The 15430-nt window shown below is 44.2% G+C and overlaps 1 protein-coding gene across 1 annotated transcript in view; it reads left to right on the forward strand.

Annotated features, from left to right (window-relative positions):
* The window catches only part of LOC124594012, a 172249-nt gene that overhangs the window by 96639 nt on the left and 60180 nt on the right, over positions 1 to 15430 (forward strand). Inside the window, exons 5-6 of the mRNA XM_047132364.1 lie at positions 7043 to 7276; positions 7487 to 7674. Coding sequence (XP_046988320.1) covers positions 7043 to 7276; positions 7487 to 7674 — 422 coding nt within the window. The remainder of the gene's footprint in view (positions 1 to 7042; positions 7277 to 7486; positions 7675 to 15430) is intronic.

The following is a 15430-nucleotide window of genomic DNA, read 5'->3' on the forward strand; positions in this document are numbered from 1 at the left end:
AACTGCACTGTGTACGGTCGACAAAGTTGCTGATCTAAACTGCGGCGACACTGGGACACCTGAGGCGAAAGCTGTGACACTTCTGATGCTCCTGGAAAGCCCTGGAAACCTCGACCACGCTGCACTGGCGCATGAATAGTATCTGCCTAGTTCCTCCTCATCTCAAGTATGTTGTGGATAATACTGTGATCTCTGGGTGAAGGCAAATTTGGGTACTGGCCACACGACTGTGTGTAGCATGAGTGCGACACTGCCCAATGTTGGTAACACCTGAGGCAGCACATCATCTGCCGTCTGTTTGGCCAGTGCGTGATTTTCCTACCAAATCTGGACAAGTTCAGAGGGTGTGTCAGTTGACCTTTAGCAGCCACGACGTTAGATGGGTGATGGAGGTACTCAGACAAATAGCAGGCATTTCGATAAAGAAGGCCATGAGCATTCAGCATGTTGTCCAAGAGATCTTGTCTGCGGTGTCATAGAAGCTTGCCGCTGTCTATTGGACGAACTAGGACCAACCGGCAGAAAATCTTAGTTAATATCGGCACGGATAATTCTTTCCGCCAGGATTTTGAGGCTATAACTGGCTTCTTCAGACGGTAGTTGAACTGGAGAAGGCAGTTAGTTTCCCATGCTGAATGGAACCACGATCACTATTATTCCTTTGGTTTGGAGCCGAATAGAAGATCTAAATCACAGGATTAGACGATTGTGCGACGATATCGGATGCGGATTTACAAAAGTGGTATGTGGGTGAGCGTTATTCTGTTGGAAAGCACCCCCTTGAATGCTGTACATGAATGGCAGGACAAAGGTCGAATCAAAAGATTGACGTACAAGGTCAGAGTGCGTGGGATAACCACGAAAGTGCTCCTGCTCGCACCCCAGACCATACTTCCAGGTGTAGGTCCAGCGTGTCTCGCATGAAGACAGGCCAGCTTTCATCAGAAAACCCTGTCCTCCAATGAGCTCTCGCTTGACGCCATTGACGTCGCAAATGGCAATGGTTTGGGTCAGTGAAAGCGACGCTACAGCGTGTCTGGGTCGGAGCTGTCCTTGAAGTAACCGATCTGCAGCAGTTTGTTGTGCCACTGTGGCTCCAATTGCTGCTCAGATTGCTGCTGCAGATTCAGGACGATGCTCCAGAACCATAAACTGAACACGATGTTCTTCTCCCTCGGTAATGCCACCTAGCCCTGCAGATCACAGTCTTCTTGCGATCGTACATTCTCGTAATCTCAGCTCCCAGCAATTATATACAGTGACTACATTCCTATCAAGTCTTTCTGCAATATAGCAAGTGGAAGATCCAGCTTCTCGAAGTCCTATTGCACAGCCTCGATCACACTCAATGAGGTGTTGACAACGGGGTCTTTTCGTCTTAAAGGCATTCTTGACTAACATCACCTCACCACGCCGAATTTCAAAGGCAACCAACGCTCACGACAGTTACAAAGTGTATTTAAGCTAAACCTGATTTGCATCCTCATAGTGACGCTACTAGTGCCATTCTTATGCGACTGGCGCGAAATCTGAATATACATCACCTTTCAGATGTAGAAACACGCCTACCAACATTCGCTTATGTCGCCCAATTTCCTCTTGGTGCTGCGGTTTTTTGCGTCAAAGTACATCAGTCACGTTATTCTTCCTTACTAAAGAGCAGGGAGAGAAAAATACTAATATGGAATTATTAAAGCGTAGAAGACCCGTGGTAAGGCCACAGTTGCAAAGTCAAAGCCTTATTGCCAACAAAAGCTGAACGAAACCATAATGAGCGTAAGGATCCCCATGTGAGACATGCGTTGAATCAGTTGGAAACCAAAACTCCACCAATCTATCTGTTATGAGGTCCTAAGGAATTTTTTGGCGTATGTAAAGTAGGAAAGCGGATCTAAATTGTATATTTAACGAACAATGCCAGAGTTATGACAAAAAAGTTTTCTGAATTCGGTCTTCTGAAATTGCTTGAGTGCGGAAGATCTTTTGAATCACTGCTCGAAGAAAGAAATGGCAGATATCGCGGAACAGAAAATCAACGAAAATCTTTCAACGCTGGGAAAGCTTGAGTACGATGATGACTGATTGTTACGATGTCTATGTTTATACAGTTCCCGTATCTTCACATTGCAAAGTCTTTCAGACATACATGCATGCATGTATGGCTGCTGGAGGCGTGCTCGGATAGCCGAAGTGGTTAAGGCGACCTCTCGAGTCCCGGTCTGTCACAAATTTTCATGTGTCGCAAACAGTTTTGCATCTGTACGAGATGAGATATCTATAATGTTCTACAGAAATAATGCAAAATAATTTGCTACTAGCAACAATTTATCGTAGGATGCTGCAGGTTATATGGGTCGCTCAACAGAGCCACATAATTTGAGATCTATATCGGTTACGTGAATCTGTAATGGTACTATGGGCTGGATTTATACTAACTCGTTGCGATCTTTTTGAAGAATGAAGATGTCTTTAACTAAAATCAACATGAATTTCGCAAACGAAGATCTTGTTGAACTTAATTCGTTCTGTTCTTCCATGAGATTCAGAAAGCGGTACATAATATTTACTATGTTGCTGCCATGTTCTTTTGCTTTCCGAAGGCATTCGATTCAGCTCCACTCTGTCATATAGTGAACAAAATACGAACTCACCGAGCATTGAACCAAATTTGTGACTGAATGCATGTCTTCCTCTCAGGTAGAACGGAACACATCGTTCACAATGGGACGCAATAAGTGAATGTAAAAGTATCTTAGTCATTATTCCGAGAAAGTGCTATAGGGTCCAAACTGTTTACAGAATTGATAAACATTCAGGTGGATAACATTGTAAGCTCCGTGAAGCCGCTCTATATAGCAACGTTACAGCGCCAGAAGAAATGCTGCTAAATGCAGAGGACTTTCAGAAGCCTGTCGATAGGTACAAGGGCTGTCAGCTGACCGCGCATACAAATAAATGTAACTTACTATGCGTAAATTGCCGAAGTGATTCCTGTCTGTTTGTTTACGCTGTTTGTAAAAAATCTGCGAAAACCATAACATCCTTAAAACACCTAGAAGTAATCCTCCGGGGCTCTCTAAATTACCGCACAAAAAGCAGATGAAAGGCTGAGATGCATTTGAAATGTGTAATCCATCCACGAGAGGAAAGGCTTACTAACATTTATTTGTTCAAGTGATTCTTGAGTATTTCTCGTCCATCTGGCATCAGGTTGGATTAATAGAAGAGACAGAGTGGCAAGTTTCGTCACGGAACCTTTTTGCAAGTACGTGTGCCTTACGAAAATACTCAACAAACTCCAGTGGCAGATGATACAAGAGATGCGTTGTGTATCACGGAGAGGTATACAGGGGAAACCAGATGGCGCTAGCTATGGTTGACCCGCTAGATGGCGCTGCCATAGGTCAAACGGATATCAACTGCGTTTTTTAAAAATAGGAACCCCCATTTTTTATTACATATTTGTGTAGTACGTAAAGAAATATGAATGTTTTAGTTGGACCACTTTTTTCGCTTTGTGATAGATGGCGCTGTAGTAGTCACAAACATACGGCTGACAATTTTAGACGAACACTTGGTAACAGGTAGGTTTTTTAAATTAAAATACAGAACGTAGGTACGTTTGAACATTTTACTTCAGGTGTTCCAATGTGATACACGTACCTTTGTGAACTTATCATTTCTGAGTACGTATGCTGTTACAGCGTGATTACCAGTAAATACCACATTAATGCAATAAATGCACAAAATGATGTGCGTCAACCTCAATGCATTTTGCAATACGTGTAATGACATTCCTCTCAACAGCGAGTAGTTCGCCTTCCGTAACGTTCGCACATGCATTGACAATGCGCTGACGCATGTTGTCAGGCGTTGTCGGTGGATCACGATAGCAAATATACTTCAACTTTCCCCACAGAAAGAAATACGGGGACGTCAGATACGGTGAACGTGCGGGCCATGGTATGGTACTTCGATGACCAATCCACCTGTCATGAAATACGCTATTCAATACCGCTTCAACCGCACGCGAGCAATGCGCCGGACATCCATCATGTTGGAAGTACATCGCCATTCTGTCATGCAGTGAAACATCTTGTAGCAACATCGGTAGAACATTACGTAGGAAATCAGCATACTCTGCGCATTTAGACTGCCATCGATAAAATGGGGGCCAATTATCCTTCCTCCCATAATGCCGCACCATACATTAACCCGCCAAGGTCGCTGATGTTCCACTTGTCGCAGCCATCGTGGATTTTCCGTTGCCCAATAGTGCATAATTACGTTACCGCTGTTGGTGAATGACGCTTCGTCGCTAAATAGAACGCGTGCAAAACATCTGTCATCGTCCCGTAATTTCTCTTGTGCCCATTGGCAGACCTGTACACGACGTTCAAAGTCGTCGTCATGCAATTCCTGGTGCAGAGAAATATGGTACGGGTGCAATCGATGTTGATGTAGCATTCTCAACACCGACGTTTTTGAGATTCCCGATTCTCGAGCAGTTTGTCTGCTACTGATGTGCGGATTAGCAACGACAGCAGCTAAAACACCTACTTGGGCACCGTCATTTGTTGCAGGTCGTGGTTGACGTTTCACATGTGGCTGAACACTTCCTGTTTCCTTAAATAACGTAACTTCCGGCGAACGGTCCGGACACTTGGATGATGTCGTCCAGGATATCGAGCAGCATCCACAGCACACATCCGTTGGGCATTTTGATCACAATAGCCATACATCAACACGATATCGACTTTTTCCGCTATTGGTAAACGGTCCATTTTAACACGGGTAACGTATCATGAAGCAAATGCCGTCCGCACTGGCGGAATGTTACGTGATACCACGTACTTATACGTTTGTGACTATTACAGCGCCATCTATCACAAAGCGAAAAAAGTGGTCCAACTAAAACATTCATATTTCTTTACGTACTACACAAATAGGTAATAAAAATGGGGGTTCTTATTTTAAAAAAAACGCAGTTGATATCCGTTTGACCTATGGCAGCGCCATCTAGCGGGCCAACCATAGCGCCATCTGGTTTCCCCCTTCAAGCTAGACAAGTTTCGTTCTTTGTAGTTTTTTCGTTCGACGCTTATTTCGTGAGATATTTGGCCCGGTCACGATCAGTGGACCACCCTGTATACAACCGAAATTGGAAAAGCGTACTATCCAAGATGAAGCGGACAAGGTATTAGGTACTTCTTTTAACATATGTCTCGTGAAATGTGTGGCATATGCAGGGCTTGGGCAAACAGTGACAGTACTGTATACAGTCAAGCCGCCAGCTTCACCACTTCGCGAACGGTTCAGGCACGCGGATACAAATCAGACAGCGAATGCTGTGAGTATAGTGTGGGCTGAGCAAGCTGAATTACACTCACTACATACAACAGCCGACAACTCATTTATTATAACATCGGTAGATACCTATCTAGTAGAGACCAGCCACGTCTTACAACACACTCTGACAGGCAATTTCCCTGTCTCCAGGTTCTTTTGCGGAAAAGACAGGCTAGCTAGCCGTGAAGCAAACTGCTCCCAGCCTTGCCGTACAGCTCTTGTGGCCATTCTCAAACAGATCAGTAAAAGAATACTATTGACCACAGCAAGGAACTAACACAAAGTCCGTAAGACACTAGCTAAATACTCTTTTACACCACATACCCATAACCATGCTCTGCTACCAAGCTATGTCGCTAGAGAGAATAGTAGAAGTGGGTTAGCCTTCAGGGGTATTTTTCTCTTGCTAAAATAATTTTTATTTTATTCAAACAAGCTTTAAACCTTTATTTACCCATACATACAGTAAATTTAAGTAAATTTTAGGGGAGTTACACTTTACAGAAAGAGAACTAGTTCACCATTACGTAACAAGTCACTCTGTAGCAGAATAATAGAAAAATCTACCAATCTACCGGAGAAATAATTTAAAACCTTTACAATAGACGATCCATTAAGCACCAATTGCCCTTCGCTATTAACGTCAATTAAAATTAAATCCGTAGTAACGAACACCTCAGTAATTCATTTCAAACCTGACAAAATAACTTCTGTAAGATAATTCAGCAGCAGCAACTGAATCTGTCTGTACAAGGGATTGACAATAGGGTACTAACACAACAGCAAGAACCTAAACAAACACGGAATGTTTAAATATTCTGTAATAATTTACTCACAAATGTGTGAGTAATGTACATCAGACACGAAAACAATTATAGAAGGAGCAAATACTACTTAGACTTTTACAATGAAATACACAACAGTATTAAAAGGAAATACAAACTAATCTGTATAAAGAACACCTGACCACGCATGAACATACCAAATGGAACCCTGAGAGAAAAGCGCAAGCGGTCAAAACGTTTATCTGTACAGCCACTGCGCTAGAAAATTTTTCACAAAATTTAGGTGAAGCCTGGAAGTTAAATAAGGAGCGGGTTGGCTACAAAAACATGAGTGAAACTTCATATGCCGGCCGGGATGGCCGAGCGGTTCTAGGCGCTACACTCTGGAACCGCGCTACTGCTACGGTCGCAGGTTCGAATCCTGCTTCGGGCATGGATGTGTGTGATGTCCTTAGGTTAGTTAGGTTTAAGTAGTTCTAAGTTCTAGGGGACTGATGACCTCAAAAGTTAAGTCCCATAGTGCTTAGAGCCATTTTAACCATTTTTGAAACTTCAAATGACATTAAACTGAAAGAGAGCCTAACGGACCGGCGAGTGACATACTTGGATATTGCACCTGGACAGTTCAGAGACGTAGACTCAAATCAAACAACGAATGCTGTCAATTTGTGTACACTGATCAAGCTGAATTACACTCAGTACATACAACAGCCGACAATTGACTTATTATAACATTCGTAGACAACCAACTAGTAGAGACCAGCAACGTCTTACAACACACTCACACAGGCAATACCCTGCCTTCAGGTTCTGTTACGGAAAAAGATCGGCCAGCTAGCCGCGAAGCAAACTGCGCCCAGCCACGCCGTACAGTAGGTATTCGGCCAGTTCGCTCCTTCCTGTTGCAGCTGTCCCACCACGGTAGTCACGGCGAGCAATCAGATCCAACGACCGTTTCGTCCACCGGCTTCTGCCCGCTGCTTGTTGCCCGCTCGCTCTCCACCACCAGACTCCTCGTCCGCTACCTCTTCTCTCCACCTGACCTCGCGGTGATGTCTGTATCGCTTCGCCTGTGCCGCAGCGCCGCCAAGGTGTTGTTCAGCCACCACTGCACCGCCGGTGGCACGGACTGCAACAGCCGCGTTCGCGAATGGAAGAGGGAAAAGGGAAAATTTAGCTTGTAACCGACGAACCCTCTGCCACACACACACACACACACCGGTAAATGACACGCGGAGTGTAGATATAGATTATTCATAGCTACCAGACTCGCGATGTCTTAAATTTGAAAATAAACTGGGAGTCGGCTGACCGATAACAGAGCTGCGTTATTGCTGTCTAATCTTGCGTAGTTTCACCGGGTATTTATGCCGTGCACGTTGTTCTCCGGCGCAGATATCTCTGCAACATCTGACGGTGATAAGGCGCTCCTCCCGATAAAGGCATCTGCAGGCAACAACCGATTATGTACATCTGAGCGCCAGTCTGCGCAATTGCCTGTCGCTGTTTTGGTGTTTCAGGTCGGAGTGAATTTACTGAGGTAAGGGTGCTGTCGTTATTTGTTTTGTAAATAAAAACCACAAAACCACCTTTTCTTACTGCCTTGTAATTTATTTCTCCAAGACGCGTTTAGCCTTTTTTTTTTTAACTCTTAGGCATCTTTAGTGGGATCCAGAATGATACAGTTTTGTTTTGATACGTGTTATTTTTAGATTATAAAACAGTTGACGTTGCGTTTTTTATGTAAATAAGTAATTACATTAATCCCATACCTGCGGGGTTATTTTACAGCAGTCACGATTAATGCTGTGGAATGTAATTAATAATGCATTTTATCTTTTCGATGAGGTTTAACGAACACATTACTTGAATCTGAAAAGTTAATGATTAATTTTTTGTGGTAGTTGACGAATTCCTAACAGTACACTTTCTTTTAGACACACCACACACTTACTTCCTCTGCTTAAGTCTTCTTCATTGTGGTGCAGTCGGTGGCAACCATACAACGGCTAGCATCTCCTGCGTTGAGTGGGGTGTTACATCTGGAAATTAGAATGCGTTTTCTGTCCAGTTACTTTTTTCGCATCGTTGAGATGCAAGTTTCCTGTATAACTATAAGATCGCCAACAGATTATTGTGATTTTACTTGAAGATACGCAACTCCATTCGCCTTCCCAAGGAGCCAAGGCACTCTCTCATGCTTCGCCATGAATTTTTGAGAGGGTGTCTTTTATATACTAGGTGAGCTAAGTGGAATCAGGTGCCTACAACACTCTTCTTGACGGATGTCTGGTTGCTTTGGACACACTTCGTATGTCGAATTGAGAACAGCCATCTTATTTGCACCAAGAAAAGTATACTTTTAATGTCTTTATTTAAACCATAAGGAATCATCAAGTGTCACGTCTATTGAGAATCAGTACCAGAAACCTGATGTGCCAAGCATCTACGAGGATTTTTGAGGTGAGAAACAGTACTTGTTTCAAAAAAAAAACAACTCCCTCATATGCTAAAGGAACAGTCAAGACAATACACAAAACTGATAAAAAAATTTAAGCTTTGGCTCTGTGTTCATGACGAGATACAATCTGCAACATGCTCGTCGCCACTGTAGAGTCATGTACCGCAAGCAAGCAAGGGAGAGGATGTTGTTATAGGTAGCCAATATCCTCTTTCTGCAACACAAACGCACACGTGGATTATTTACATTTCTTTATTACTTGTACTGGAAGTATTTAATTAACTGGAATAGAGTCCATGTGTTGTGGTACAAGCTCATCAGTAATAGTCCTCTTGCAAACAATATCGTTAATCTTACTATTACAAACTTCAGTCTCACCGCTAGTCCCACTCTAGTCGCTAATCTGGTCGCTGTGTACTGTCATAGCCTGTGACGTGAACTCAGTCTGCTCTGCGAATGTACTGACAGACACCAGATTGGAATCAGTGAGTCCGAGCGATTGAGTGAGGCCCTCTGGTCAGCGGCAGCAGCCTAAATACATGCTGTCAAGAGGGCGTTGGCAGCTTGTTGCTTGTCGACGTGTCTCTGGCCCTTCTCATGGTAGGAGCGCTTGATCCAGCACATTCCCCCCCCCCCCCCCCCCCCCTGAAATGCAGCACTGTTGTCGTGTAGGGAGGTTACAACGGATCGAGGGGAGGGGGGGGGGGGGGAGGCAGGACGTTGGATGCACAGATGAGCTGGCAGTCGTGACTGTGGCGGGTGTGAATCGGGGGGAAGAAAAGCAGCAGAATAACGGGGCAAATGACGCACACGAATGTGGTTCTGGTGGCGGCGCTGCAGACCTCTTTTCCAGCGCCCAAGGTTGCCATAAGCCCAGAAAAGAACAAGATTGCGCGGCGCAAAGCGATAATTATGGACCATTTGCGGCGTCGATGCTGTGGTGGGTGTAACACGTGTAGCAGCGTCCGATGGCGGTGGCCATGCAGAAGTTCCGCCGGTGATGATTCGTCTCGTGGGTGGGAGCGGCAGCAGGCGAGAAAGAGTTTCAGCGCCTGTTCCCCTGTGTGGGTGGTGCCAAGCTTGGCCATTTGTTGTTTAAAGGTGTGTAAGAAGCGTTCTGCTTCTCCGTTGGACTGGGGTTGAAACGGAGTACTTGTTAGATGAAAAATTCCATTTCGTTCACAAAACTGTTCAAAATCACATGAAGTGAACTGTTGTCCGTTGTCTGACGAAAGAACTTCTGCCAAGCCTCCTATGCAAAACATGGAGGACAACGCTTGAATGGTGCTACGTGACATGATAGAAGCAATGGGCACAGCAAATTGGAACTTGCTAAAAGAGTCTACCACTATGAGCCAACGAGTGTTCCAAAATGATCCTGAAAAGTCTGTGTGCACTCGTTGCCATGGGGATTGAGTCTTAGGCCAAGTTGAGAATGTCTGTGATGAAGCGGATTGGTTTTCCGCTCATGCGCAACACTATGACGGCCTCTGTTGAATGTGGGCACCCATGCCCTGTCAAGTACTGGCGCTGCGTTTAGTGCAAACAATTTCCCAATGTCTTTGGTGGAGCAATCGCAACACATCCTTTTGCAACACGCGATTGTCACTGTCATTTTGAACTAGAATCACACCCTGATGAACTGCCGGTTATGCCGACGTGCAAAGTATCGGCGCACAACTGAGTTCTGGATAATGGTCAATGATCAAAGCTAAGACGTGCGAATATAATGCAACAAAATCTTGAGATATGGGTCTGCTTCCGTGGTCTGTCCAACTTTTCTGTAGGGAAAGGGAAAAGATTCTAGCATTTCAGAGTCCTACGTATCGATTTGGCAACAAGATGCGTCAGATGAATCAAAATCAGAGTCTGAGCCAATCGGAAGGCCAGACAGGGTGTCTGCTATACTTTGCTGGAGGTCTGTATACAATTTCATACTGATAGTACAAGAGCAGCAAAGCCCAACGTTGCAATTTTTGAGCAGTGCGTGTATGAACCGGCTTTAATGGATGGAACAAGGACTGCAAAGGCTTGTGATCTGTCACTAAAATGAACTTGCGACCATATAAATAGTGATGGAAGTTGGTCACTCCATACACAATAGTGAGAGCTTCTTTTTGAATTTGTGAATAATTGCACTGAGTTAACAACTTTGAGGCAAAACCAATAGGTCTGTCTTCTGCACCAAATTTATGCGAAAGCGCAGTGCCTATTGCGTAGGAAGAAGCGTCTACTTGCAAAACTACCGGCTTGGCAGGGTCAAAATGCACTAAACATTTGTCACCAAGCAAAGCATTTTTGAGTTCCTGAAATGCGTCTTGACAGTCTCTGGCCCACACGAATGGCACAATTCCGACGCAGGCGATACAATGGAGCTGCGATCTGAGCGGCATTCGGTATGAACCGAATGCAGTATGCCATCTCGCCTGGTACTGACTGCACTTTGCGGCTGGTCCCGGCGGAGGTTCGAGTCCTCCCTCGGGCATGGGTGTGTGTGCTTGTCCTTAGGATATCTGACGTATAAGGTACACTAAATTTAAATATCCAGCTATTAACTATAGCCTGAGCTACTGTACCAGCCTGCTGATAAGGAATCGTCATCATTGCCAGGAACCTTGAAAAAGATTTATAATTTTGAATAATTTTGGCTATTAGGCTGAGTCATTATAAAAAACTAAAGCAACGAAATTGCCGATGCTTCGTCTGATTCATTAAGGTCCTCTTCGGGATGGTTAACCGATGGCTACTGGTGAATGTCTTCTGTTCCGGCTGTATGTTGGCTGCCGACGTCACATATCTGGGGTGTCACTGGACAATTTGAAGAGATGTTGCTTTGGAGGGGAATGGCTTTACTGTATGGTATTACCTGTGCTGCTCTAGTGGTTGACTGGAAGGCAACTTCAGTAGGTGATTGGTAGGAAATAGTGTATCGGCAGACTATTTGCTAAGCCACTCTAGTAAGTGATTGACGGGTATCTCCTGTTGGTGATTGGTACGCAGTAACAAATCGGCAACTTCTCTCCCTCGGGTTCCAGTGCCATCAAGCATATAAGGAGTACCAAAGCTTCACGAGGAAGGCTGTCTTTTGAAGCCGGTTGTCAAGGGAATCAAATGACCCACATATCATGTGGCAAAACACCTGGACCACAAGGTACGCAGCCCGGTTAGCCACATGGAGTCTTATGTTAAGGTTTCTATGCATTTTATTCAGCTCATACGGGAACGGTAACTACTGGCTATGGATCTTATGGTTAGATCGAACATAACATCTTTATTTACCAACGTGCCCATAGTTGAAACCATCAGCATCCTGCAAGAACAGAAACCGACGGACATCTGCGAGCTGGTTCAATAGTGCTTGTCTTCAACTCATTTTAGTTGTCAGGGCAAATTTTATGAGAAGAAAGAGAAAATGGCAATGGGCTCCCCCCTTTTATCGGCAGCAGCTGACATATTCATGGAAGTTTTCGAGCAGACCGTGCTAACTTTTGTGTCACTGCGTCCACCCTACTGGCTAAGGGTATGTGGAAGACACGAGCATCATATGGCTTCACGTGGAAGCAGAACTAGACAGATTTCATGAGCATATCAACAGCCTATAAAGAAGATAAAGTTCATGCTAGAAATAGAAAACAACAAAGTGCTTCCTCTCCCGGATATGGAGATTTATTGAACACCTTGTAGGAAACTAGGACATAAAGCTCACAGGAAACTAAGGCACACTGAAACGTACTTGTATGAGGATTCACACCACCACCCAGCACAAAAGAACGCTTTACTACATATACTGACAGCCCAGATCCACCGGATGCTAACCACGCACAACATGAACTGAACGAGCTTAAGACAACGTTCCATACAAATGGATACAACAACAGAGACATACAATGAGCTGTGAGGAACAGCAAAGGTAAAACAGACAAAAATGCAAAAGAAACTATTTCTGTTGCTCGCATACCTTACGTGAGATACACTATGTGGTCAAAAGTATCCGGACACCCCTAAAAACATAAGTTTTTCCTATTAGGCGTATTGTGCTGCCACCTCCTGCCAGGTACTCCATATCAGCGACGTCAGTAGTCATTAGACATCGTGAGAGAGCCGAATAGGGCACTCCATGGAACTCGCGGACTTCGAACATGATTAGGTGATTGGGTGTCACTTGTATCATACGTCCGTATGCCAGATTCCCACACTCCTAATCCCTTGGTCCACTGTTTCCGATGTGATATACAAATAGTTGAAGAGGGTCATAATGTGTAATAGGCAGATATCTATCCAGACCATCACACAGGTATTCCACACTGCATCAGGATCTATTGCAAGTACTATGACAGATAGGCGGAAGGTGAGAAAACTTGGATTTCATGGTCGAGCGGCTGCTCATAAGCCATACACCACGCCGCTAAATGTCAAACGACGGCTCGCTCGGTGTAACGTAGGCACTGGACGATTGATCAGTGGAAAAACGTTGTGTGGAGTGACGAATCACACTACACAATGTGGTGATCCGATGGCAGGGTGTGGGTGTGGCAAATTCCTTGGTAACAGCATCTGCCAGCATGTGTAGTGCCTACAGTAAAATCTGGAGGCGGTGGTGTTATGGTGTGGTCGTGTTTTTCATCGAGGGGACTTGCACTCCTCGTTATTTTGTGTGGCTCTATCACAGCACAGGCCTACATTGATGTTTTAAGCACCTTCTTGCTTCCCACTGTTGAAGAGCAATTCGGGGATGGCGATTGCATCTTTCAACACGATCGAGCATAAAGCACGACGTGTGGCAGCCTGTAATGGACTGGACTTGCAAAGAGTCCTGACCTGAATCCTATAGAACACCTTTAGGATGTTTTGAAACGCTAACTTCGTGCCAAGCCTCACCGACCGACATCGATAACTTTCCTCAGTGCAGCACTCCGTGAAGAATGGGTTGCGATTGAAAGTATGCCTGCGAGAGTGGAAGCTTTCATCAAAGCTAAGGGTGGGCCAACATCATATTGAATTCCAGCATTACCGATGGAGGCCGCCTCTAACTTGTCATTTTCAGCCAGGTATCTGGATACTGTTGATCACACACAGTACGTAAGTGACCGTATAGGCCAGATTCTGCATCATGAAGGAATCAGACCCATGCTCCAGAGATGCCATAAGAACTGAGATCTGTTGAGGCCCAGTAAGGATCCTCTGGATGCTCTCCACACTGCAAGCGTCTACGAAATTCGGTGTGAATGTGGCGAAGTCTGTTTCGGCGGAACTGTGAAACTGGACGAGCCATTAACACTCGTGTCTCGGAGCATGAACATTATGTAAGACTGGAATAGAAAGACACAGCAGCGGTAGTGAAACATCAACAGGAATGTGGCCGTTCTATTAGTTTTGTAGATTATCGTATGCTTGCTCTGCAGGTGGCCAAGCAGCAGCGAAAAATAAGAGAAACTATTGACGTAATCAAACACCCTGGCATCATGAACAGGTAGTATGGCTAAAAGTTAACTGCGGCGTGGCTGCCGGAGATTCAAGTACAGCGAACCACGTGCGTTTGCCAGCCAGCAGCGCCATTTGACCCAGGTCTGACAGCGTAAACAGCGGCCACAATAGAACAGCCGTGTGGACTTAAAGCTCGCTGCGGGAAAACACTACTCATTGGATACATGCTGCCGATTTGCTATTGCCTACCAATCGCCAACGAGAGCTGCCTACCAATCAAATACTAGGTTACCAAAGACAACAGCCTGCCAATACACTATTTCCCACCAGTCGCCTGCTAGAGTTCCCTTTCTATTAACCACCAGAGTACCACAAGCAATAGCGTACTGTACAGCCATCCCCCTCCATAGCAATCCCTCTTCACATTGTCTAGTGACATCCAAGATCTGTGAGTCAGTAGCGATCAGATGAGCGAAATAGAAAATATATAGGGGACGACATTCAGCGGTATCCAGCAGTTAACCTGAAGAGTACCGCAACATGTTGACAAAACACCGGCAGTTAAGTCGCTTTCATATTTCATAATGATTGGCCTAACACCCAAAATTATGTTATTCAAATTGACACTGGCTGTTGAAGCCTACTAATTTATATCATGATCTATAATTGTTAGTATATATCTATTTCTGGCAGGTCTTCTATTGAATGGCCCCAAGATATCAATAACCTATCGCCTGAAAAGGTATAGGTATCTCGGGTAGACTTTGAAAAGAGATTTTTTGATCACTAAGGTGAGTCCCTTCTGCACAAGGTACACAGTCCTTTACGTATTGCTCAGCATCCTGTTTTTTGTTCTCCACCAGAACCATTCCGTGACTCTTCTGTTCATCAATATGTATCCTCCATGTCCTGACAACAGATGGTTTCGTGCCTACTGCAGCATGTAGATTAGAGATTAGATTAGATTAATATTAGTTCCATGGATCATGAATACGATATTTCGTAATGATGTGGAATGAGTCAAATTTTCGAATACATGACATAATTAGGTTAATTTAACAACCTACTTAAGTTAATATAACAACTTTATTTTTTTTGTTTTTTGTTTTTCTTTATTTTTTTATTTTTATTTAAAAAAAATTTTTTTTTCTTAATTTATATCTAAAAATTCCTCTATGGAGTAGAAGGAGTTGTCATTCAGAAATTCTTTTAATTTCTTCTTAAATACTTGTTGGTTATCTGTCAGACTTTTGATACTATTTGGTAAGTGACCAAAGACTTTAGTGCCAGTATAATTCACCCCTTTCTGTGCCAAAGTTAGATTTAATCTTGAATAGTGAAGATCATCCTTTCTCCTAGTATTGTAGTTATGCCCACTGCTATTACTTTTGAATTGGGTTTGGTTGTTAAT

The sequence above is a fragment of the Schistocerca americana genome, chromosome 2, assembly GCF_021461395.2.
Source record: "Schistocerca americana isolate TAMUIC-IGC-003095 chromosome 2, iqSchAmer2.1, whole genome shotgun sequence".
NCBI classification, from domain to species: Eukaryota; Metazoa; Arthropoda; class Insecta; order Orthoptera; family Acrididae; genus Schistocerca; species Schistocerca americana.